We start from the raw sequence: 23,119 nt of genomic DNA on the forward strand, positions 1-23,119 counted from the left end.
TCCATGCTCTTAACCATCATAAAGCACCTCATTCACTCATTCTTATATTACACATTGCGCCAGACATTACTAGGAATAAAGATAAAAAGACTTTGCCTCTGTCCACAGAGGAGCTCACCTCAGCCTTCTGTTTCCCACCTTATGGTTCATTTCTGTCCTTTAGTTATGCTATGCTCTAACCGCTATTCATCATTCCTACAAAAAATTCTGTTCTGAATTACTCTGTTTTTGAGCTTATTCTCTTCCTCTTAACTCACATTTACATTCTTTAACCACATCTCCACAGCTAACGATAGGCAAATTTTATTTACTTATTTTCCTTTTACTTTCTAAATAATCAGCAATGAGCTGATAATACTTTTATAATTATAAAGTGATATTTTTTTCAAATTTATTGAGTTTAGCTAAAATCAATGGGAAGAGTCCATCTTGTTACCCTCCCAGATGTACTTTCCTCCTTAAGGGATTTTCCAACTCCAGCAGGATGTGCATGCAGCAGATCATTTACGGAAGGTGCCTTTCTCAGTAGCATTTTCCAATATCCTTGGACATGAGACTGCCTGAATCACCTTCCTTTTACTGATCTTAACTTTTTAATCTCTCTATTTCTCAAATTCACTCTACCACCTTTTCTATATTCATCCTCAGTTTCCCATTGCTCCTCCAAATGGCACTCTTTACTTACAATAGCTTTCTTACTGTTGATAGAAAAAAAGTAGTTCAGGAAAAGAATGCTAATCCTGGAACAGTGAGCAAAGAAGGAGGTATCTAGATAAGGTGAAGATTTTGGACAGGAAGTAAACTGCTCCTAAAATAGAATGATCCTAGAAATAGGCTAGAAATCTCAAAAATTCTGATTTCAATAGTGACATTGGACTGATAAAAGGAAGGCCAGGTAATAAAGTCAAAAAGGTCACCTTTAAATTTCAAAGTTACTTCTAAAGAAAGATGAGTAAGGGCCTTGAGTTTCTTTACTCCCTGTTGACCTAAGAGATGTCCAAACCTGTAGAGAATTTTACAAGTTTATTTAAGCCAAACTTATGACAATGCCAGGAAGTATGATTTCAAATGCTCTTGAGAATGACAGTTATGCAGTTTCTTTCATACATTTGGAATTAAGGAATTGGGAAAGGAAGCTTACAGAAAGGTGGGAGAAAGCAAGGCAGGGATTGGGTTATAGGACGGTTGACAAGATTATGTACTTCCTCAAGGGTGGGTACACCTTTGAGGAGTCTGGGAAAGACGCATTTCAAAGGTGTATTAACCCAGATGCACAAAAACATGGACACGGTTGTGGAAAGCAAACATAAACCTTTTACTAAAGCAGTAACATGCCGGGGGTATGGTGCCCACCAGGACCTGGCCAGTTAGGAATTCACGATCATACAGCTGTGGGAGGTTACTTTCGGTCATTGGACTTGTCAAATTTATTACAGAACCCCCTTTTCCTCATATCCCTGTAATAGATGATATTTCCTCTTACTTCATGAAAGTAGAAAAAAGTGGAAATTCCCTCAACTTCCTGACTCCAGTTAGATGAAGGTAATGCTCTTCCTCCTGCACAAAGGTACTCCTGCCACGTGTGCTGTCATACTGATTACACTGTCTTCTCCTGCATCTTAAACGTCTCTTTAAGGGAGTGTTCCCAGTAATAGTCAAGCATGTTTGGTACCCTCTCTTGACTCCATGTCACCTTTTAGCTATACTTACTGGTTTCCCTTCTTATCTCTTATTCACTTCCCAGGATCTCCACCATTCTAATTGATATCAACAAATCAATGACCTTCTTGTTGCTATATTTAATGGACATTTTTTACCCTTAACTCAATTTCTTAGTGATATTTGTCATGGAATGATTTCCTTTCTTCTTGAAGTCCTCTTGATATTTTGTGGGCATTTCCTCATTGCCTATCTTTTTTTTAAAGATTTTATTTATTTTTAGAGAGGAGAAAAAAGGGAGAAAGAAAGGGAGAGAAACATCGATGTGCAAGAGATACACTGATTGACTGCCTCTTGCATGCCCCCGATTGGGGACCTGGCCTGCAACCCAGGCATGTGCCCTGGCTGGGAATCAAACTGGTGACCTTTCAGTTTGCAGGCCAGCGCTCAATCCACTGAGCCACACCAGCCAGGGAAGTCTTTGCCTATCTTTTAATGCTGGTGCTCTTCGGGGTTTTATCCTAACCATCTTTTTACCTTAGCCTTATTATCTCTTAGTTATTTCCACTATTTCTATGACTTAATCACTACCCTTATACTAATAGCACCAGATATTTATGTACAGCCCAAACATTTATTCTGAGCTCTATACCAGTACTTCCAAATAATTTCTTGATAACTCTAATTATATATGCCAAGATACCCAAAATGTTAACATGCCCCAAATTAAATTCATTGGACTTGCCCCAAACCTGTTCTCCCTCATTATCTCAGTTTATGACCCCACTATCTACCCAGCTGCTCAAGTCAGAGCCATTAATTGAAATTTGACTTACCTTCTCCCTCACTTCACAAATCTAATCATATCAAGTTTCGTCAGTTCTACCAGGCCTGGGAAAAGGTGAACTGCATGAGGCACTTAGGATGAGCACACAAGTTAATGAAGTGCCAAAATTTCAGTAATCAAGATAGATAGTATTCTTTACTCACCCTTTCTACACACTATAGTCAGAGACACTACTAAAAAATAAAAAGATAACACTGTTATAGTTCCTTTGTTCAAAATCTTTTTTTGTAGCTCTCCACTGTCCTCCTGCTAAACTTCTAATTCCTTAATTACTTAAAGGGCCTTTAGTTATCTGGTTTCTATTTCTCTTTATTTTTCTCATTTATGCTCCAGGCAATCTGAATTCTTTTAAGGCCTTTGAATATTTCATACTATATTTCAGTTCCTTGTCTTATAGATACTATGCCCTATTTCTGTTTCACTTCCAATCTCTTCTTTGATTAATTGCTATTAATTCTTTAGTTCTACCCTTAGACATCATTTCTTTAGGCAAACCTCTTTGACCCTCAAAGTCTTATACAGACATTCCTCTTATGTGTTATGACAGCTTTCTATATACTTCCCCAGTTGTGACACCGATCGTACCATATTGTAAATTCCTGTTGACTTGTCTGTCTTCCTCTTCCTGCTGGGTTATATAAGCTTTTTATTAATTAATTGTTTTACTATTGTTCAGTTACAGTTGTCCCATTTTTATCACTTTTTTTAAAAGCATGAACTATAGTTTTCTCATGCACCAATATGACCCCAATGTCTAGTACAGAATCTGACACATCATAGAGATGTTAAACAAATGTTTGTTGAATGAATGAAAAAAATGATTAATTTAATTATAGTGAAAACCAAAAGTATTGAGTTATTTTTAGTAGCAAGAAAAGGAAAGCAGAGTTCCAGCCAAGATGGAGGCGTAGGTAAAGACCCCTCGCTTCCTCGCACAACCAAAAGGAGGATAACAACCAATCTGAAATCAATATTGAATCTGTACATTGCTTTGGGTAGTATGGACATTTTGATGATGTTAATTCTTCCAATCCATGAACACGGTATACGTCTCCATTTGTTTGTGTCTTCCTTGATTTCTGTCTTCAGTGTTGTGTAATTTTCTGCATACAGGTCTTTAACCTCCTTGGTTAGATTTATTCCCAGATATTTTATTTTTCTTTTTGCTATATCGAAAGCTGGGATTGTATCCTAAGAACCCTAAAACACCAATCCCAAAGAACCTATGCACCCCAATGTTCATAGCAGCACAATTTACAATAGCCAAGAGTTGGAAGCAACCTAGGTGCCCATCAGTAAATGAATGGATCAAAAAACTATGGTACATATACACAATGGAATTTTATGCTGCAGAAAGAAAGAAGGAGCTCCTACCTTTTGCAACAACATGGATGGAACTGGAAAGCATTATGCTGAGTGAAATAAGCCAGGTGTTGAAGGACAAATACCATATGATCTCACCTCTAACAGGAAGCTAAACAACAAAGCAAACAAGCAAGCAAAATATAACCAAAGACACTGAAATAGAGAACAGGCTGACAGTGACCAGAGGGGAGAGGGGAGGGAATTTCAGGGGAAATAAGGGAGGGATTTAGAGGAACCTATATAAAGGATACATGGACAACAACTGAGAAGGGTGGAAATGGGAGGGAGGGGGGAGGATAGGGGGTGGGATGGGATGGGAGTAATAGAAAACTGTACTTGAAAAATAATTAAATAAAAAAATTGAAAAAAAAATCTGAAATCAATAAACAACTAAAAAAGCCAGAAAACCTAATGCACAGAACTCTGACAACGAAGGAATTACAGAAAAAAAATCAAACAGGCAGCCATACCAGTAAGGTGGTGGACAGCATGGGCGACTCAGAAAAAACCACAGCAACCATGCAGACCTTTGGAGGAGGGGCTGGCAGCTGAGTTTAGTGGGCTGCTTGGGAGGGGCTGACTTAAGGGGACTCAGAGGTGGCTGTGGGCTACCAGGATTTTGGTAGTGGGAGAAGCTCCCAGTCTCCCGCAAGAGTTCATTGAAAAGTGTGCTAGAGATGAGAAAGCAAACTGCACTGTTCTCTCTCAGGCTCCTCCCACACAGACAACACTGCTGTGCACCAAGAAGGGATGCCCTGCCTGGGTGAATACCTAAGGCCCCGCCCCCTTACAATTTATCAGGTGCGCCAAGACAAAGAAATATGGCCCAAATAAAAGAACAGAGCAAAGCCTCAGAAAGACAGCTAAGCGAGGAGGAGATCATCAACCCATCCAATGGAGAATTTAAAGCCCTGATAATCAAAATGCCCACAGATCTGACTGAGCTGGGTTGAAAAATGAAAAAACAAATGAAAGATACCCAAAGTGAAATAATGCAGAATGTTCAAGGAATCAACAGTGACAGGAAGGAAACCAGGACTCAAAGCAACAATTTGGAACAAAAGGAAAAAATAAACATCTATCCACAACAAAATAAAAAAAACAAAAATTCAAAAAAGTGAAGAGACAAACCTCTGAGACAACCTGAAATGTTCCAATATCCAAATTACAGGGGTGCCAGAAGGAGAGGAGGAAGACCAAGACATTGAAAACTTATTTGAACAAATAATGAAGGAAAACTTCCCCAATCTGGCGAAGGAAATAGACTTCCAGGAAGTCCAGGAAGCCCAGAGAGTCCCAAACAAGTTGGACCCATAGAGGAACACCACAAGACACGTCATCATTAAGTTATCCAAAGATTAAAGATAAAGAGAGAATCCCAAAAGCAGCAAGATTAAAGGAGAGAGTTATCTACAAAGGAGTTCCCATAAGACTGTCAGCTGATTTCTCAAAGCAAATCTTGTAGGCAGGAAGGGGCTGGAAAGAAGTATTTGAAGTCATCAAAGGCAAGGACCTACATCCAAGATTACTCTATCCAGCAAAGCTTTCATTTAGAATGGAAGGGCAGATAAAGTGCTTCCCAGATAAGGTCAAGTTAAAGGAGTTCATCATCACCAAGCCCTTATTATATGAAATGTTAAAGGGACTTATCTAAGAAAAAGATAAAAAATACGAACAGTAAAATGACAACAAACTCAAAACTATCAACAAATGAAACTAAAAGAAAAGAAAAACAGTGGAAACAAAAACTAAGCAAACAACCAGAACAGGAACAGAATCAAAGAAATGGACATCACACGGAGGGATTTCAGTGGGGAGGGGAAAGGGAGGAATGGGGGGAAAAAGATGCAGAGAAAAAGAAGCATGGTTAGTAGGCATAAGGTAGACAGGGAGAGAGAAAAAATGGTATAGGAAACAGAGGACTCAAAGAACTTACATGTACAACCCATGGACATGAACTAAGTGGGGGANAAAGAAAAGAAAAACAGTGGAAACAAAAACTAAGCAAACAACCAGAACAGGAACAGAATCAAAGAAATGGACATCACACGGAGGGATTTCAGTGGGGAGGGGAAAGGGAGGAATGGGGGGAAAAAGATGCAGAGAAAAAGAAGCATGGTTAGTAGTCATAAGGTAGACAGGGAGAGAGAAAAAATGGTATAGGAAACAGAGGACTCAAAGAACTTACATGTACAATCCATGGACATGAACTAAGTGGGGGAATGCTGGAGGGTTGGGGGGCAGGGTGGAGGGGGGATAAAGGGGGAAATTAGGAAAACCGTAATAGTATGATCAATAAAAAGTATTTTTAAAAAAGAAAAGTGAAGCAGCTGAATAATAATGACAGCTAATACTTGTTTAACATTTCATAATTTATAAAAATTTCACTTGTAGCATCTGTTTTGGTCTTTTTTTTTTTATGGTGCCAATTAAAAATATGGAACGCTTCACGAATTTGCGTGTCATCCTTGCGCAGGGGCCATGCTAATCTTCTCTGTATCGTTCCAATTTTGGTATATGTGCTGCCGAAGCGAGCACTGTTTTGGTCTTTATAATTACTCTGATATTTAAATATTATGAGTGTACAATGATCCAGAGAAGGAGACATAGTTTTAATCACTGGAAAACCAGGAAACTATTTGGGAAAATGCTGGCTTTGAAGGAAGAAAGAAGCAGGGAATGCATTATCACAGCTCTCCTGAATAACACATACATTTCCTTGGAATTATCACTGGGATCTAAGTATTACTATTAGCCACCCTCTGTAGAAAATTATCACACTGAACACTGAGTCTCCGGGCTCTTTTACTCCACTGAGTTCTTTATGTGTTTGGACTGGACTTCATCCAGGGGGTTGTTACCCAAAGCTCAGAGTGAGAACAGGTTTCCAGGTCAATGGCTAGAAACAATCAAGTCCAAGTTTCCCCTTAGACTGCACAAACTAAGCAATCCGCAAATCCCCATTCCTCTTGCATTGCTGGGTTCTCAGTGGTAAAGAGAATGCCAATTGATCTAGGTTGCATGAGTCCCCACCTACTTATCCAACTTACCTTATTCTCTTTGCCCAAAAGCAAACTGCTTGGGAGTATTGCAGAGTAGGGCAGAAACAGCTAAACCTAGAAGGGACTTTATAAAGCCCAACGAATTAGGAATGTCTTCCAATTACCAGATGAATAACTGTCAGATGAAATAAGCTAGTTCAAGAAAAAGGATTAATTATCTTCCTTTCTTCCACACATATTGTAGTGTATAACAGTGGAACTCAACTTTGACTACACATTAGAATCACCTAGATTTTTAAAAAATTATAGATGGTCAGGCCCTATTCCACAGAGAAACTGATTCAACTGGTCCTACATCAAGCCCAGGGATCAGCTTTTTTAAAAGCTCTCCAGGAATCTTCTTACTAGTTGTATACCCTTGGGCACTCTTTAAAACAGGCTTCTGACTTCAGTTAATTTATCTCCAATGTTTAGGGGAAACCCCTATAATAACACCTACCTAAGAGAGTTGTGTGAGGATTGAGTAAAATCGTTTCTGTAAAGTGCTTACATGATGTTTTACATGTGGCAGGCAGGCATCAGTGATTACTAGTTTCCTCTGCCCCACTGGACTTACCAAGTGCTATTAGCATAAGCAGTCCTGGGACTCCAAAAGCCAGTGCATAGCAGTCTTCCCCAAAACACTTCACGTCTCCTAAAGAAAAAATAAATAAATAACCCTGATACTTGAGTCTTTGATGTTCTATTCTGCAAGCTCAGGTTTTTGAGGTCCTCTTTCCTCCCGTCACCTAATGTCCTCTTTCCTCCCGTCACCTAATCCATACTCCTTTGGGGCCAGACAAATCAAGACTGAAAGAAATTCTCTCAGGTTTTCAAGCCCTTATAAAAGAAGAGAATGGCCAGCAGGAAGTCTTGGAGATATTTTTGGCAGGCAGGAGTAAAGCTTTATATAGGGCCCCACAGAGAAGATTCTAACCTCTCAGCATGGGTGTAATAAATGTAGAAATCAAGCTCCCTGCATTGATGGAGAGGTAGAAGACTGAGAAGTATCTAGTCCGCTCCTCTTCCTGAAACAAACAGGAAACACCATCAGTTTAATATTCCTCTTAGCTGCACTCTCTGCTATGTTCAGATTCGGCTGGAAGTAAACACACAGATTCAGATGTTGCCTCCATGGTATCTGAGCATCATATTACATATTTTAAAACAGACCTGGCTCACCCCATACAACCACTTACCCATCTTTCAAATCCCAGGATAAGCATCTTTAACATTCTTTAACCTTTTTATCTGGCCAAAACACACTGTACACTAGGTCACTGTGTCCTATATTAATTTCTTTGCATTAAATGTTTGTTTCAGTATGTTGTGAGTTCCTTTAGGGAAGAAATCATGAAGCGTTACTCATTTATGTAATCCCCAATCTAGCATAGCATCTGCATATATTACAGACTAAATAGATATTTATTGACCAAATTAAGTGATTGACTGACTGATTTAAACAACAGATTTTGTGGAATACATGGTAGAAATAGGATTAGAACATAGGACAATGGAGTAAACTGTTGATCAAGCAGGGTAATTCACTTAGTGCTTACTCGAAGTGGCTGATGGAAACTTGGAGGTGGGTATGTCCTATTATTAAATATCTTTGTGGAGCAGTTACCAATGAAGCATATTTCAAATAAAATTGCTAATTCACCGTGTACTGCTGTGCTTCATTTTGGCACCCCAGATCTTTTCCTGACACAACAAAATTTCCTTCCTATTTTCTATTTTACAGTGTATCTCACTTCCTCTTCTGCTCTCTATTTAAACTTTATTTCACCCACATATTTGCACAGCTCATTGTTCATAGAATCCCACCTGGCAAAGTTGTGTTATATCTCCAAACTCAGTAAGCAATTATGATCTACGGACACCAAGACATATGAAAAATCTAAAATGATTACTAGAGTGCTCTACAGAGTAAGAGACTATTTAAGTATGACCACCGAAGATAAGACACTAAAAAAGAGCAGAGAGAGAAAAACTGGAAGCATGATAAATATCTATAGAAGAGGGAATGCCTACATGAAGACAGACCAAAAAGAAAACTGAGAGCAAAAGAGAAGAAGCCAGAAATTTTGGCTGATCTAAGAATAGACTATTTCCCTTGCCTATTTCTCACTGCTTCCTCATACAGCACCATTTTTACTTTATTCACACTGTTTTTCCCCCTTGACCATGAAAAGTATTTAGAAAGAGAGAGAATAATCATCTAGCCCAGAGAGTCTCAACCTGTTCATCTCGTGGCACACATAAACTAATTACTGAAATTTTGTGGCACATCAAACAATATATTTTTTGCTGATCTGATAAAAATATATCTAATTTTTGATTTATTCACACCAGATGGATATTGTTGTGTTGCTTGTTGTGCTTTCTTTTTTAATTAGACAACCTAAGGGAAAAGAGGTCAATGCCCCTGGCTAAAAAATAGTCAGGTAATGCATGTTTTAAAAATTCTTGTAGCACACCAGTTGACAATTGCTGATCTAGACAAGTTCATCTATAGAAACTCATTCTGTTTGGTTATTTTTCCCTTTCATAGAATCTCAAAACTAGAGATGTTTAAATCATTTCTACACTACTCATCCCCTCTCATTCCCAAAGTGCATGCTGCATTTCTTCTTAAATAGTCCAAGTGAGAGTAAACTCACTACTTCAAACTCTGCTATTTAAAGATTTTCCTTCCATCAAGCAAAATGCTAGTTTCCTATCACTTTGGTCTCAGGCTTCATTACTGACATTTGTCCATAATGTATAGAGAGCTATTATATTCTTTTTAATTCTTGTCTTATCCAGGCTATTATCTCCTTTGCCCTCAACCTTTCTTCATAAGATGTGTCTTTTAGTCCACCTATCACCTTGGTCACTTTCCTTGGACCATTTTCACTTTTTCGCTCTATTAATGACCAGTACCCAGAATGAAACATAACTCCTTACATACCATCTCACCAGTCAATTACTTCAATCTTGGCAAATGGCTACCTGCCAGGAATCTTTTTTAATGCTTGTTCTACATTCTTGAAAAAATAGGATTAAAAGGACTCTTACATGGTTTTTTTCAAACTGGTCTCCACCAAAAGCTGCCACGCAGGGTTTGATCCCTCCTGTCCCCAAAGCTATTAGACTCAGGCCGATCAACGATAGGACTCTGAAATGGAAAGGTGAGGACACTAACCATATTGCTGTTAAACCCATCTGTAGAAACTAAATATAGAGCTACATGAGAGAAAAAAGTAGACAACGGCAAAGATCCCCTTTACATTTCTAACCTGTGGGTACCTTCCATCTCCTTTTACTCTTAGGATAGACTTGGGGACACTTAAGAACTTTATGACCCTTGAGCTCCACCAGGAAGTATTTATTGCATGGGAGGGTTTTGTCCCTGACATTTTCATGTACCCCTTGTGTACAATGGATAAAAGCACATACTGCAGCAACTTCAAAATTAAAGCTCTGGTTCGCTGTCTTGTCTTAGTCAAAGAGACACTTCAATGGAAAGACCTTTATCCCATATACCATTACTAAGCACACAACACAATGTTAAAATTCATCATAATTAGTAGGAGCAGTGTCACTGATTTTTGATGGGGCACCAATAAGGAGGTATCTAATATTTATTAAATTGCAAACAAAATTCTTAAGTTACAGGATAAATACATGTATAGGCACATTATAAACATGAATACAGCCCTGGCTGGCGTAGCTCAGTGGATTGAGCACGGGCCTGCAAACCAGATGATCGCAGTTCGATTCCCAGTCAGGGCACATGCCTGGGTTGCAGGCTGGTTCCTTGCAGGCTAACTACCAGCAGGGGATGCACAAAAGGCAACCATACATTGATGATTCTCTCCCTCTCTCCTTCCCTTCTAAAAATAATAAATAAATAAATAAAATCTTTTTAAAAAAAAACATGAATACATATGAGCCATTTCTTGAACAAATGTAATCATCTTTACTGACTAAACCAACAGAAATAAAAAGCTATCAAATGCTTCTTGTCCCATAAATGTGAATAACTTTAGTAAAAATGGATACAGCGGCTGGAATATATGGAACTACAAATAAATGAAAAATATCCAAGCTTAGAATATGACTTCTATAATGAATTATAAAGAAATATTACAGACGTTTTTTCACCCTGGTAAAGAACAGATGCAGGGCTGGGTGAACAGTGAGGGAATATGCAGGGCAGAAATATTTTAATGATCATCTTCAAGCATACGGTGAGTTTTTATGAAGAGAACACTAACTAGGCAATCTATAAGTACTCAAATATTTAATAAAACAAAGAAACTCAGATAAAGTAGAAAAGAGTTCAACCAGTAAATAATTTTTTCTTAACCAAATTGGTAATAAAACAAGTAGATTGTAAAATAAAGAGACATCTTTGATAAGAAAATGGAAAACAATCTGTGATGAATACATGAGACATTTACCTGTTTAAAGGAAGAAAATGGTTCTGTTTATTCCATAATTTTACTCACGTGTGTACTGTGTGTCCCCCCAGAATTGGTAAGGCACCCAAGGACTTGATCACATGGCCAAGCACATACACCATGGATAGAGAGATGATTGTCCTGTTGAGAGAGTTAAATCAGTCAGCCTGGAAACAACATTCAGAGACTTGAGTAACATAGACTCAGAGTTCACACTATTTTCAGTGCCAGGATAAATAAGGTGGGAGGAAGGAAACATTTACCTAGGAAATGCAAAGAGAAATAATAATGGTGAATGAAATAAACAGACTAGAAAAAGAGAGGGGTACTCTTTGCCCTGAATGTTAGAGGTTAGCCAAGGGTGAGAAAGGAGCCAGAGATTTTGAATAGACTTTGCAGTGATAAAGATCACATGGCTGGTAGGGACTTCCTGTTGTATTGTTTGTCCAAGAAATCTGAATGGCAAATAGAAAGTAGCAGAGTAAGGAATTCCAGTGCGAACATACATAGAAATGTACACACTGAAATAAAGCAGATGGCCACATATACAATATACTCCTTATGTGTATCACCACACTAGTATTCTCTTTATGTAAAAGTAGAATATTAGTACTACAAGGAAACTTGGAAATTCTATAGTTTATATCTGTAATTTTAAAGTATTAAATGCTAATGTAAAATATAGTGAATAAAATGAAGGTATCAGAGAGGAAGGCTAAAAATACCAGAAACTTAGGTATGGATTTCTCATTCTAAATGTCTAATCTTCCTAGGTTGGCTCTCCAGGGAAGGGATCTTAGGAGATTCATAATGGGAAGTAGAGGGTAAAAAATTGGGTGACTAATTAATATCAGAAGGGCTAATTAAAATTAGAAGGAAGGGACAGGGTTTTGCAAAAATGTTTTGTAGAAAGGATCTTCTAGAGAAAATTTCTCTTTGTTGGAATAAAAAGAATAAGTAGAAAGAATAGAAATGAAAAGAGACTGGAAAAAGGCCAGCTATCATGAATCCAAAAGAGATGACCTATGTTAGATCATCAGAGAGAAAACTCAAAAGGAGTCTAAGCTGGAGTAATAGAGTATGAGTAGGGAGATCAGAGCAACATCGAATCATTGAGCTAAATGAATGAGAGAAGTGTACATGGCTTAGAAGGAAAATAGGCATCTTTTTAGGTGAAAGATTCAGGATATGAAAATATAATATAAGAGAAGAGGCTAATAGCAGGAAACTAACAGAAGGAGAAAGAAGTCAAGAAAGACTTGGAAATTCCACATTTGAAAAGAGATCACTGGGAACATTATAATTCCAACCATATAACACAAAATGTTTTAGACAGACTTGACCTAGCTTCCATTCACAAGTGAGGAAACTAAAATGAGAGAGATCAAAGTTTTGACAGTCCTAAGTGACATTCCAATTAGTACCGGGGCTAAGTCTAGAACTTCTAACATTCTACTTCATAGTCTAGTGTTCCTTTAGTGTTATTGTGACCAAGTTAATGTGGAAATGGAAAAGGAAAGAGGCAGAAATTTTAAATTTTATGCCACCACCAGAACTAATTTTCATTAGAGCTTAGGAACTGAGGAGTATGTGCAGTGATTGCAAAGGAAGAGACCTAGTGTGAAGAGAGTTGCCTCTGTCCAGACAAAGAAGATAGGAGGGAGGGGAAATGCTATCAACACAGTAGAAGAAAGAGAAAGCAGAAGTGTAGACAGGACATCCAAAAGCATATTTGATACTAAAAACATTTAAGAGAATGGTTGTAAGTAATTGCCAACATCATCAACTCCCACTGATAGGCATGGGCCACAGGGTATGAAAGCCAACAGGAGGGATGAAAGCTACCTTCTCGCCTTCCCACAGCTATCAGTCTTGTGACTACTTTTGAGTATCTAAGGGTGAATAAATTTATTAACTGAAACATTTATCAGGCACTCTTCTAGATGCTGAGGATAAAAATATAAATGAAACTTTATTCTCTGTTTAGAAGAAAATATTAGACATACACAAATAAGATAAAGTTTAGTAAATGCTATGTGAGGGTAAAAAATAAGTTCAAAGAAGATTAGATTACTTCTGACTAGTAGTGAAAGGTGAGGGGTAAAGAATAATCCATAACATAGGAGGCATTTGAACTAAGTCTTAAAGGATTTGGAAAAAAGAGGATGGGCAGGAAAAAGATTCCATGAAGTAGAAACAGCAAACTGAGATAGAAAAGGTATGCACTGACTATTATTAGGGAAATAGTAGTATTCATTTTTCTCTAGAAAACAGTCTTGAAAGGGAATATGACAATAAAAGCAGAAAGGTCAGTTGGGTTGAGATTAGTAGAAATGAGTTAGTCATCAGAAAATTTTGAGCAGACTAGTAATGTGAACAAAGATTTCTCTTAGGAAGATTAATTTGGCAATAGTGTATAGGTTCAATTCTAAGAAAAAGTTCTGGGAAGTGGTGACAACATTTTAGGTGTCTTTCTCAATAGATCAATTTAAGGTAATGAAGACCAAAACTCAAGTAGTGGCAATAAATGGCAGTGAGATTCGCTGTTGAAGAGTGACACATGTGAGAAATACTATACAAATTGAATTGGTAGAATTTGGCAACTGACTAAACGTGGGCGGTATTGGTTTGGGAGGTGGGGTAAGGTAGAAAACATCCAGGAGATGAATGGCAATATGCAGTTATAATGCATATTGAGTGAGAAGTTAAGATTACAGAGTTTGAACTCTACCAAAAAACTGCTCGAACTAATAAATGAATTTGGCAAGATTACAGAGTTTGAGGAGCTATCTCCATGTAGCTAATATTGACACCATAAGATTTGCTAAAAGAGAATGTGAAGAAAGAGAGGAGTAAATGATGCACCCTGGGGAAATGCCTACATTCAGGAAAGAGTTAAGTAAACAAAAGGAAAAACAGAGAAGCCAAATAAGGAAGAATCCAAAAAGAGAATGATGAAGAAAATCAGAAAATGCAGGGGGACTTCCACCAAGATGGAGGCGTAAGTGGAAACACTGTGCCTTCTCCCACAACCAAGTTTGAATACAACAAAGGTTTAGTAAACAAAGACGCAGCCAAAGAACAGAGAATTGAACTATACGGAAGTCCGACAAGAACGAATCATTCAACGGAACCAGTAAGAGGGGCAGAGCCAGCATCAGAGCAGGGACCGGCAGGAAAGATCCCCGACCTGGGTTCCCAGGCAGCCGGGGTAGTGGGGTAGTGCTGGGCGGACCCAGTGAGGGCGCAGGGCAGCAGGCTGGCCACGGTCACACATTCCTGCACAGATAAACCAGCAGAGGAGTGAGCAGTGAGACAGAACGCACAGGCCCCAGGGTCGAACCCAGTGGCAGTGGGCTGACCAGGCTGACCATGGTTGCACATTCTCTTGCAGTGGGATGGACTGTGTGGGCCCCGGCATTGGTGGGAGGCAGCAGAGGGGACAGCCATTGCTTTCCTTTGACCCCGCCCCCACATATAGTGTCACGACCCAGCAACTGAGTTGCCCCGCCCTGGTGAACACCTAGGGCTCTGCTCCTCATATGTAACAGGCATGAACAGTCCAAAATATGGCTCAAGAAGAACTCAAAGCCCCAGAGCTGGTAACTCTAAGTGAAAAAGAAATAGCAAACCTCTCAGATGCACAGTTCAAAATACTGGTGATCAGGATGCTCACAGAACTGGTTGATTATAGTCACAAATTAGAGGAACATATGAAGGCTAAACTAATTGACATGAAGGGAAATGCACAGGAAGCCAATAGCAATGGAAAGGAAACTGGGACTCAAATCAAGGGGATGGGCTAGAAGGAAGGAAGAAATGGCCAAATAGAAAAAAGTGAAGTTACAAGAATTCAGAAAAATGAGGAGAGGCTTAGGAACCTCCAGGACATCTTTAAACGTTCCAACATCTGAATTATAGGGGTACCAGAAGGGGAAAAGGAACAGCCACAAGTGGAACACTTATTTGAACAAATAATAAAGGAGAACTTTCCCAGTCTGGCAAAGGACATAGAGTTCCAGCAAATCCAGGAAGCTCAGAGAGTCCCAAAGAAGTTGGACCCAAGAAGGAACACACCAAGGCACATCATAATTACATTAGCCAAGATTAAAATGAAGGAGAGAATCCTAGAAGCATCAAGGGATAAGGGGACAGTCACCTACAAAGGACTTCCCATCAGACTGTCAGCGGATTTCTCAAAAGAGACCTTACAGGCAAGAAGGGGCTGGAAAGAAGTATTCCAAGTCATGAAATCCAAAGACCTACAGCCAAGATTGCTTTATCCAGCAAAGCTTTCATTTAGAATGGAAGGGCAGATAAAGTGCTTCTCAGATAAGATCAAGTTCAAGGAGTTCATCATCCCCAAGCCCTTATTATATAAAATGTTAAAGGGACTTATCTAAGAAAAAGAAGATGAAAAATATGAACAGTGAAAGGACAGCAAACTCACAGTTATTAACAACCACACCTAAAACAAAGGCAAACCAAGAGGACAGCTAGATCAGGAGCAGAACCATAGAAATGAAGAACACATGTAGGGTTAGCAACAGGGGAGTGGGAGGAGGAGAAGGGGGGAGAAGATACAGAAAATAAGTAGCATAGATGGGTAGGTAAAAAATAGACAGGGGGGAGGGCAAGAATAGTATGGGAAATATAGAATCTAAAGAACTTGAGACACGTGGTCATAAACTAAAGGGGAGGATGGTGGGGGAGGGGTGTGCAGGGTGGAGGGGAATGAAAGGGAGGAATAGAACAGCTGTAATGGTATAATCAATAAAATATATTTTAAAAAAGAAAATGCAGTGTTAGAGAAGCCCAAGAATTTTCAAGAATATAGGAGTGATAAATAGACTAAAATGTTAAAACAAGTTCAAATTGAATAAGAATCTCAAAAACACCAATGGAATTTGTTAGCAAAAAGATCACTGTCAATGATCTTAGATAACTTTCAACAGGTTAAAGAGATGATTTATGTTATATTTTATTGTACTTACCACAATCTGCTGCTCTGCATTAAAGGTAGTTGCATATGAACAATATGAAGCAGGTATTTGTATTTTATGCATCTCTTTACCCCCTACTTTTTTTAACAAATAGATGTTTAATAAACATTTATTTATTTTATTTTTATTTTATTTTTTTTCAAGTGAGAGGGAGAAAAATATCAATGTATGGTTGCCTCTTGTGCATCCCCTGCTGGGAACTGGCCTGCAACCCAGGCATGTGCCCTGACCGGGAACTGAACTGTGGTTGTTTGGTTCGCAGGCCTGCTCTCAATCCACTGAGCCACACCAGCCAGGGCAATAAACATTTATTCAATTAAATTTTATCAGATAAAATGAAATTGAATTGGATCCTACTGCATTACATTATATTACTCTGCTCTAACGGGTGATAATGAACAGTGAGAAAGGAAGGCAACAAATATAGATGATTCTTTTTAAAGTTTGGAGATGATGGTAATAAGATAAAGAAGACAGTTTGAAGGGAGGGTTAACAACAGTTCTGTTTGTTTAAAGGTATCAGAGACTGGCACATGCTTTTAGGTACAGAGATTTGCACCTACTTCTAAGGGAGAATTTGAAGGCAAGAGAGGGGAACATTGAGGGTACAAAAAGCCTAGGGAAAATAATGTAGGTGATGGTGATGCATATGTAAAAATTCATCAAGCTGTACACTTTGTACCAAGACCTTCGGATTTTTGTACTTTATAGAATAAAAATAATTTAAAAAATAATACCTCAAAAAGGATTGAGACTGAGGGCATAAATGGAGGTCATTATATTTCCTCTGAAATAGACAGGAAGCTATTGTTCACCAAATTCCAGAACTGTACCCCTTTAATTTTAAAGGAAGTCATTTAGAAAATAGATAAAAGTACAGTACTAGTTGTGTGTGTGAGTCTTTTATTCTATAACTGAATACAGACCACAGCTTATTCTTTTCATTCTGCATATACTACTAGCCCCCTATTTGAATAGACTTGGGAACTAATACTATGTAAGAAGCAAACATAGATCTCAGCCACCTACTCACCATCCTCTCTCAAGTCAGAAAACTGTGTTTAGTACTCTCTCTCTAGACATGTTGTAGCCATATATAAGGTGCTAATTAAATACTTTAGAATGATGAGCTATAACACAGTGTTTACTAAAGAAGATTCCTTGAAACAGTAGGTCCACAAGATACCCTGAAAAAATATTCTATGATCAAACAAGTTTGGGAAACACTAAGTGACATAACCTTCTCTTTGAGGTTTTACAGTGCATATTAGCCTGTTGAAGGCTATAACAGTAAAGAAATATTTTAGCATTTTCCAAACTTATTTCACCATGAGATCTTAATTTTCCTGCACAACACTCATTATATCCTATATAAACCGGTTTTCAACAGAATGTACTTTGAGAAATGTTAATTTAGATAAATCCATAGGTGACAAGTCCATAGAAAGTAACTGGATGATGGATGTCTCATACCCATCTCTAGCCTATGAGGATAAATGTCTCTTGGTGCTATTTTCAGGGACCTAAAAGATACTCAAGGGCATAGACCATTAGTCTAACTCGTAAAAATACTTATATTCTTAAGAAGGAAACTACAGGAAGAGGTTAGAGGAGGAAAAAAAGAGTTGGTTATAGAACTGAGAAGAGGGGCTCATAGGAAGATACCAAAGGAGTTGAGACGATTCAATATGGAGAGGAGATAGAGAGTATATCAAACAGCTACACTGAGGCCTCTAAAATTATAAATTACAAATTATAAATGTTCTGGTGGGTGGTAATATTTATTTCCCCTGAGATAAGAATATGAACTGGTCTTAAACTATAGGATAGACGATTAAAATTAGATTTAAGAGAAAACGAAACAACTCTTGATTGTAAAGGATATCAAAATATTAGAAAAACTAATAATGTCTGTCTTAGAGAGATTCTATTTGTCATGGATGACTTGTACACTCTTGTTTGGAAGAAGAGACTCTAAGTGGTAATCTCTGCACAATTAATCTGTGAAGCTCCTGGGGGATTCGATCTTCCATCTTCCTTACTTGAATTTTCCCAACCATGAGTCAGCAATAACTGCTCCCAGGATGGGAGTGAAATAACAGAGGCTGCTGAAGGCATGGTATACAGATGTGGAAGTATCTTCGTTCCAGTGCAGGAAATACAGGAAATACAGGGTCAGCACAGCTAAGGTGAAAAAAGGGAAGCAAAATAAGGTAGATGCATTAAATTGACTTATGGAAGAGAAGTACCTTTGATCTCTGGTCTTTGAAGGTGATCTTGACCTTCAACATTCCTTTCAATGAAGTGACGGAGGACTGAGTGCTAGGCACTAGAAGCAGGGCCCATGGGAGCTGTGATGGGGTGATGCTGAGTGTACAAATGCAGTATTCTTCTCTTCAGTCTATGTGCACACATGGCATCATTTAGGCCGACCATAAAGATAATGTGGTGCTTCTAATACCCCTCCCTTCTCTTTCTCAGCAACAGTACAGTTCACAGAACTGAGGAACAGATATGATGATGGGACTCAGATGGTGAGCATTTTCCAGCTTATATTCTCATAGACTGTGTTCTGATTTCAAGTAGGCCTTTCTATTCTTGCCCTGTATCAGTTACTAGGGGAATCCCATGAGGCATTTATTGTAAGTCCTGGCCAAAGGAAAGGACCAATTTGGATGAAGACAGAAAGAGTGGTTGAAGGAAATAAATGCATACAAGAAGACGAGACAGTACAAACATGGGGTGAGGGTGAGTAGAGAAGAATAAAACTTTGAGATACACAATTACCTTTCATTCCATAATAGGAAAAGCGCTCACAGAATTCATTCACCACAATGAAAGCAATGCTCAGTGGATAGTTGGAGCCACAGATTTTCTATAAAGCAGAAGAGACAATGGTTCAAGCATAATCTTCCTCACCCCCCATTTAAACTACTGTATTGTTCCACAGCAGAAAAATTCATTTATTTGAAGTCACCATGAGAGGGAATGTGAAGCAATGGTGTCTGTTCACGAAACAGCTATTATCTACTAAAAGTGCTTACATTGCTGATTTAGGAGTGATAGAAGCTATCCTGGATGTGACTTGTTCCTCAATCGACATGGAACTGCTCAGGCATTCCTTGATCCTAGATACAGGACCTGCTATCTTCCCACAATTACTGGCTGAAAAGCCTGAGGCTCTGGGCAGATCAGTCATCACTTATTTCTAGATACAGAACAGGAGGTGGCCTATATATAGAGCACTTGATATCCAAGCAGTTACATTTGGATGTCAGTAACCTGCTTGGCTCCACTGTGCCAACTAACCTTGTCCCCACCTGCCCTTTTTGCCACGCTGGGAGGAATCCTGGCAATATGATGCCTTCTCATTCAGAGGCTGCTAGAGTCAGGCTCAGAGCCCAACATAGATAGCTAAAGGTAAACTGATGGATCACCTTGACCTTGTGCAGAGAGTTCTTAAACCTTGTAAAATTAAATGTCCATTCATCCTACAAAAGAGACTTGATAATATTTTTTGTAATCTTATTGGATTTTAAAAGGACTATGTTATTCATGCACTGTGTCAGTCAGAATATAAGGAATGTGATCTTTTATTTGAAATCCCTAAGCATTATAATAGCCCAGCAAACTTGAAGGGGAGGAGGGGGATAAAGATATCTGTCCTTGGGAAAGCCAAATGTTATGAGATTTGTATTACTTCTTATTTCATAAGAAATTTATGCATCTTTATAAGCAGTCTTAAATTGTATGGGACCAGAAGACCTATAACAAAATAAATAACTAGATAAAGCAACAAATTAATTTTTCACTCTTTTACCCATGTGGATAGATATAAACAACTCTCTTAAATATTAATATGCATTACTATGTGACAATAACTTGCTTGAAAGACACAATGAATCAGTTTCTTACTTTCCCAGCTCACAGTTAGAGAATTGCGCAAGCTGAAGTTTTGTTAACACACTTCACTTGCTATGTAACATTGTCACTGGCTGGCTTAACATACTGAGCCTGACCATGTCACTATGCTTGTCTTCATACCTCAGTTCTGTTGTTCCTAAAACATGAGAACACTACTACCTCTTGAGCCATATTAAGAACTTAGTAAATATTGGCTATTATTACTGTAACCTCTCTACCACAGGACTTTGATGTGAGGATTCCACGAGATAATTAATTTGGAAGTGTTTAAACAAGTATATAATGCAAAATATTATTACTACTTCTTTGTTTCTCTATCCTGTTTCCCACTGTAAGCTGGAACGCATAGTAACAGAGACTGGATCTATTATTCTAAAACTTGTATGATGTCCAGCCTAAGACTCTGCCCACAGTGGGAACTAAGGGTTGAATTTTTATATTGGTAAAGAAAGAACAATCACACACAGTTCTCCAGACAGGAGTGCTTGCCAAGTTTCCCTGGACTTTCAAATTACTTTTTCCCCCCTTCGCCCCAGATAAATTCAGAACATATATGCAATGAAACACAGCAAAGTCCTGAGTCTCAGATGAAGAACCTCAAGTGCCTCTTTCGGCTGTTTCCTCTCCTAAGTACAGGAAACCTCTGTTTAGATTTGGTTTTCATGTTAATTCTAACTCCAAGAAAGAATACTTGTAATACCCTAATGCATTTCAGCCTGAAGCTCCAAGAGGCCAAGGAAGAGAACCAAAAGTGCAAGTCTGTCCCTGTTAGAGACGTAAATGAACCTGGGGACTCACCGGAGGTGGCTTCTTTGGAAGTCTGGGAGGTCGAGGTGGTACCTCTTCAGTGGAAACAGGTGAAAAAAAAGTTTCCTTGGACTCATTTTTCTGGAAGGGGTTCATAGCTGGCTTCTTACTCTCTCTCTTCAAGCATTTGGCTTCGGTAAGCACTCGGGACAGCTGCCAGCCTACAGGGAAAAGGGGCACTGGGAGGTGGGGGTGGCTTCAGCAACTAGGTTTAACCCTGTGGGTGTTGGCTTCAGTAACTGCCTGGCTCAGAGCAAAATACAAAATCTATAAGAGAACAAAGGGTTGTATCTCAGAGACCAGTTCATTCAAAGAAGAGTTATGTGAAAGCTAAAGCTGGAGAGGTGAGAGCAACACATTATAAGATGTGAAAGACAATGCTGGAGAATTCCAAAAGAATGCAAAATAGTTAGGAATATAATTCCCCAAGCATGGATTTAAACAGCAATTTGATGACAATAGCTGCCATTTACAGAACATAAAGGGTGGAGCAAAAGTTGGTTTATAGTTGTTCCTATGAAAAATAATATAATAATTACTGTCAATTTGTTCTTTATTTCCAAGTCTATTGTTATATTTTGCTCATTTGTTTTGTTAATTAGGTTACACATATAGGTGAGATCATATGGTATTTGTCTTTTACCACCTGGCTCATTTCACTTAGTATAATGCTCTCCAGTTCCATCCACGCTGTTGCAAAGTGTTCCTTCTTTCTGCTGCATAGTATTGCATTGTATATATGTACCACTGTTTTTGATCCACTCATTTACTGATGGGCATTTAGGCTGTTTATAGCACTTGGCTATTGTGAATAATGCTGCTATGAACATTATGGTGTGTAGGTTATTGTGAACTGGTAATTCAGGATTGTTAGGGTATAGTCCAAGCAGTGGAATTGCTGGATCGAAAGGCAGAGAGGAGGAGGGAGGGGGACAAGGGGGGAAATAAAGGGAAGAGGCAAGCCAAAGAACTGGAATAGAGGACTCAAGGGCATGGACAATGGAGGGAGATTGACTGTGGGACTTGGTGGGGATGGGGTAGGGGAGAGAAAGGGGGGAAAAAGCAGGACAACTGTAATTGAACAGCAAGAAAACAAACAAATATATATGTATTTACATAACACAATAATTATACAAAAATAAACTTTCTCACAACTGTACTCATAACTGTAAGCTGACTTTTGTCCAACCCTGTATATATTATCTATATATTCCAATTTTTATTATTATGCTCATTTTATAGGAATGAATATCCCAAGAGGTTAAGTAATTTGTCCAAAGTCATGTAGCCAGTATGCGGCAGAACTGGAATTTCACTATGACAGATAAAGATTGGTATTAGTAAACTGAAATGCAATGGTGAGGAAAAGTCAACACAAAATTGAATTTGGACAGGTGAAAAAGATACAGAGTCCTGGCTGCATGGCTCAGTTGTTAGACTGTTGTTCTGTGAACTGAAAGGTTGCTGGTTCAATTCCCAGTCAGGGCACATGCCTAGGTTGTGGGTTTATGCCTGGTTAGGGTGTGTATGGGAGGCAACTGGTCGATGTTTGTCTCACATTGATGTTGTTTTCCCTCTCTCTCTTAAATCAATTTCAATTTAAAAAATTGAAAACAACAAAAGATATTGATTTTTGGTTTTCAACATAGTAAAGTTCAAACAGAAATATTCTAAAAGCAGTTAAAGACATGGGGCTAAAGGAAATTAGGGAAAAGTGTTGGTGATGTACATTTGGGAATCATTCTTCTCTTTTTCTAAATTTACTCCCAGTGTTTTCATTACTTCCAAATTAATCCATTATTTCATTAATAAATACAATTTAATTTTAGCAAAAACTATAAACCAGTTACTTTCTAGGTACTATTGCAAACATTATTTTCCTTATTTTTAAAAACTGGATGGACTTCCAACTACTCCAGAATGTATTTAAGTCCTTATCAGAGAGGAACAAGAACGGGCATGATGATTAATAAATGAATTTCATACAGTATTATTTTTGCTAAGAGTAGGATGCTCTCGTAGTTG

The 23,119-nt window shown here is 38.4% G+C and overlaps 1 protein-coding gene and 1 non-coding gene across 6 annotated transcripts in view; both read right to left on the reverse strand.

Moving 5' to 3' along the window:
• Positions 1-21,289, reverse strand: part of SLC15A2 (solute carrier family 15 member 2) — a 38,144-nt gene extending 16,855 nt beyond the window's left edge. The window contains exons 1-7 of one of the 5 annotated variants that reach the window (XM_037051511.1): positions 21,086-21,286; positions 19,151-19,238; positions 18,406-18,547; positions 11,409-11,501; positions 9,973-10,072; positions 7,850-7,940; positions 7,490-7,567 (exon numbers count right to left, since the gene is read on the reverse strand). In XM_037051511.1, the coding sequence (XP_036907406.1) occupies positions 7,490-7,567; positions 7,850-7,940; positions 9,973-10,072; positions 11,409-11,501; positions 18,406-18,547; positions 19,151-19,238; positions 21,086-21,190 (697 nt within the window). In that variant the 5' untranslated portion in view covers positions 21,191-21,286. Of the gene's footprint in view, positions 1-7,489; positions 7,568-7,849; positions 7,941-9,972; positions 10,073-11,408; positions 11,502-18,405; positions 18,548-19,150; positions 19,239-19,584; positions 19,595-21,085 lie in introns of those variants that run through there. The other 4 variants (XM_037051514.1, XM_037051512.1, XM_037051515.1 and 1 more) reach the window with 4 other exon arrangements.
• Positions 6,303-6,409, reverse strand: LOC118990778 (U6 spliceosomal RNA). The gene has a single exon (XR_005067291.1). It is a non-coding gene; the product is annotated as a U6 spliceosomal RNA (small nuclear RNA).
• Positions 21,290-23,119: the final 1,830 nt, after the last annotated feature.

The sequence above is a fragment of the Sturnira hondurensis genome, unplaced genomic scaffold (genome assembly GCF_014824575.4).
Source record: "Sturnira hondurensis isolate 20B ecotype Veracruz unplaced genomic scaffold, ASM1482457v3 Scaffold0007222, whole genome shotgun sequence".
NCBI classification, from domain to species: Eukaryota; Metazoa; Chordata; class Mammalia; order Chiroptera; family Phyllostomidae; genus Sturnira; species Sturnira hondurensis.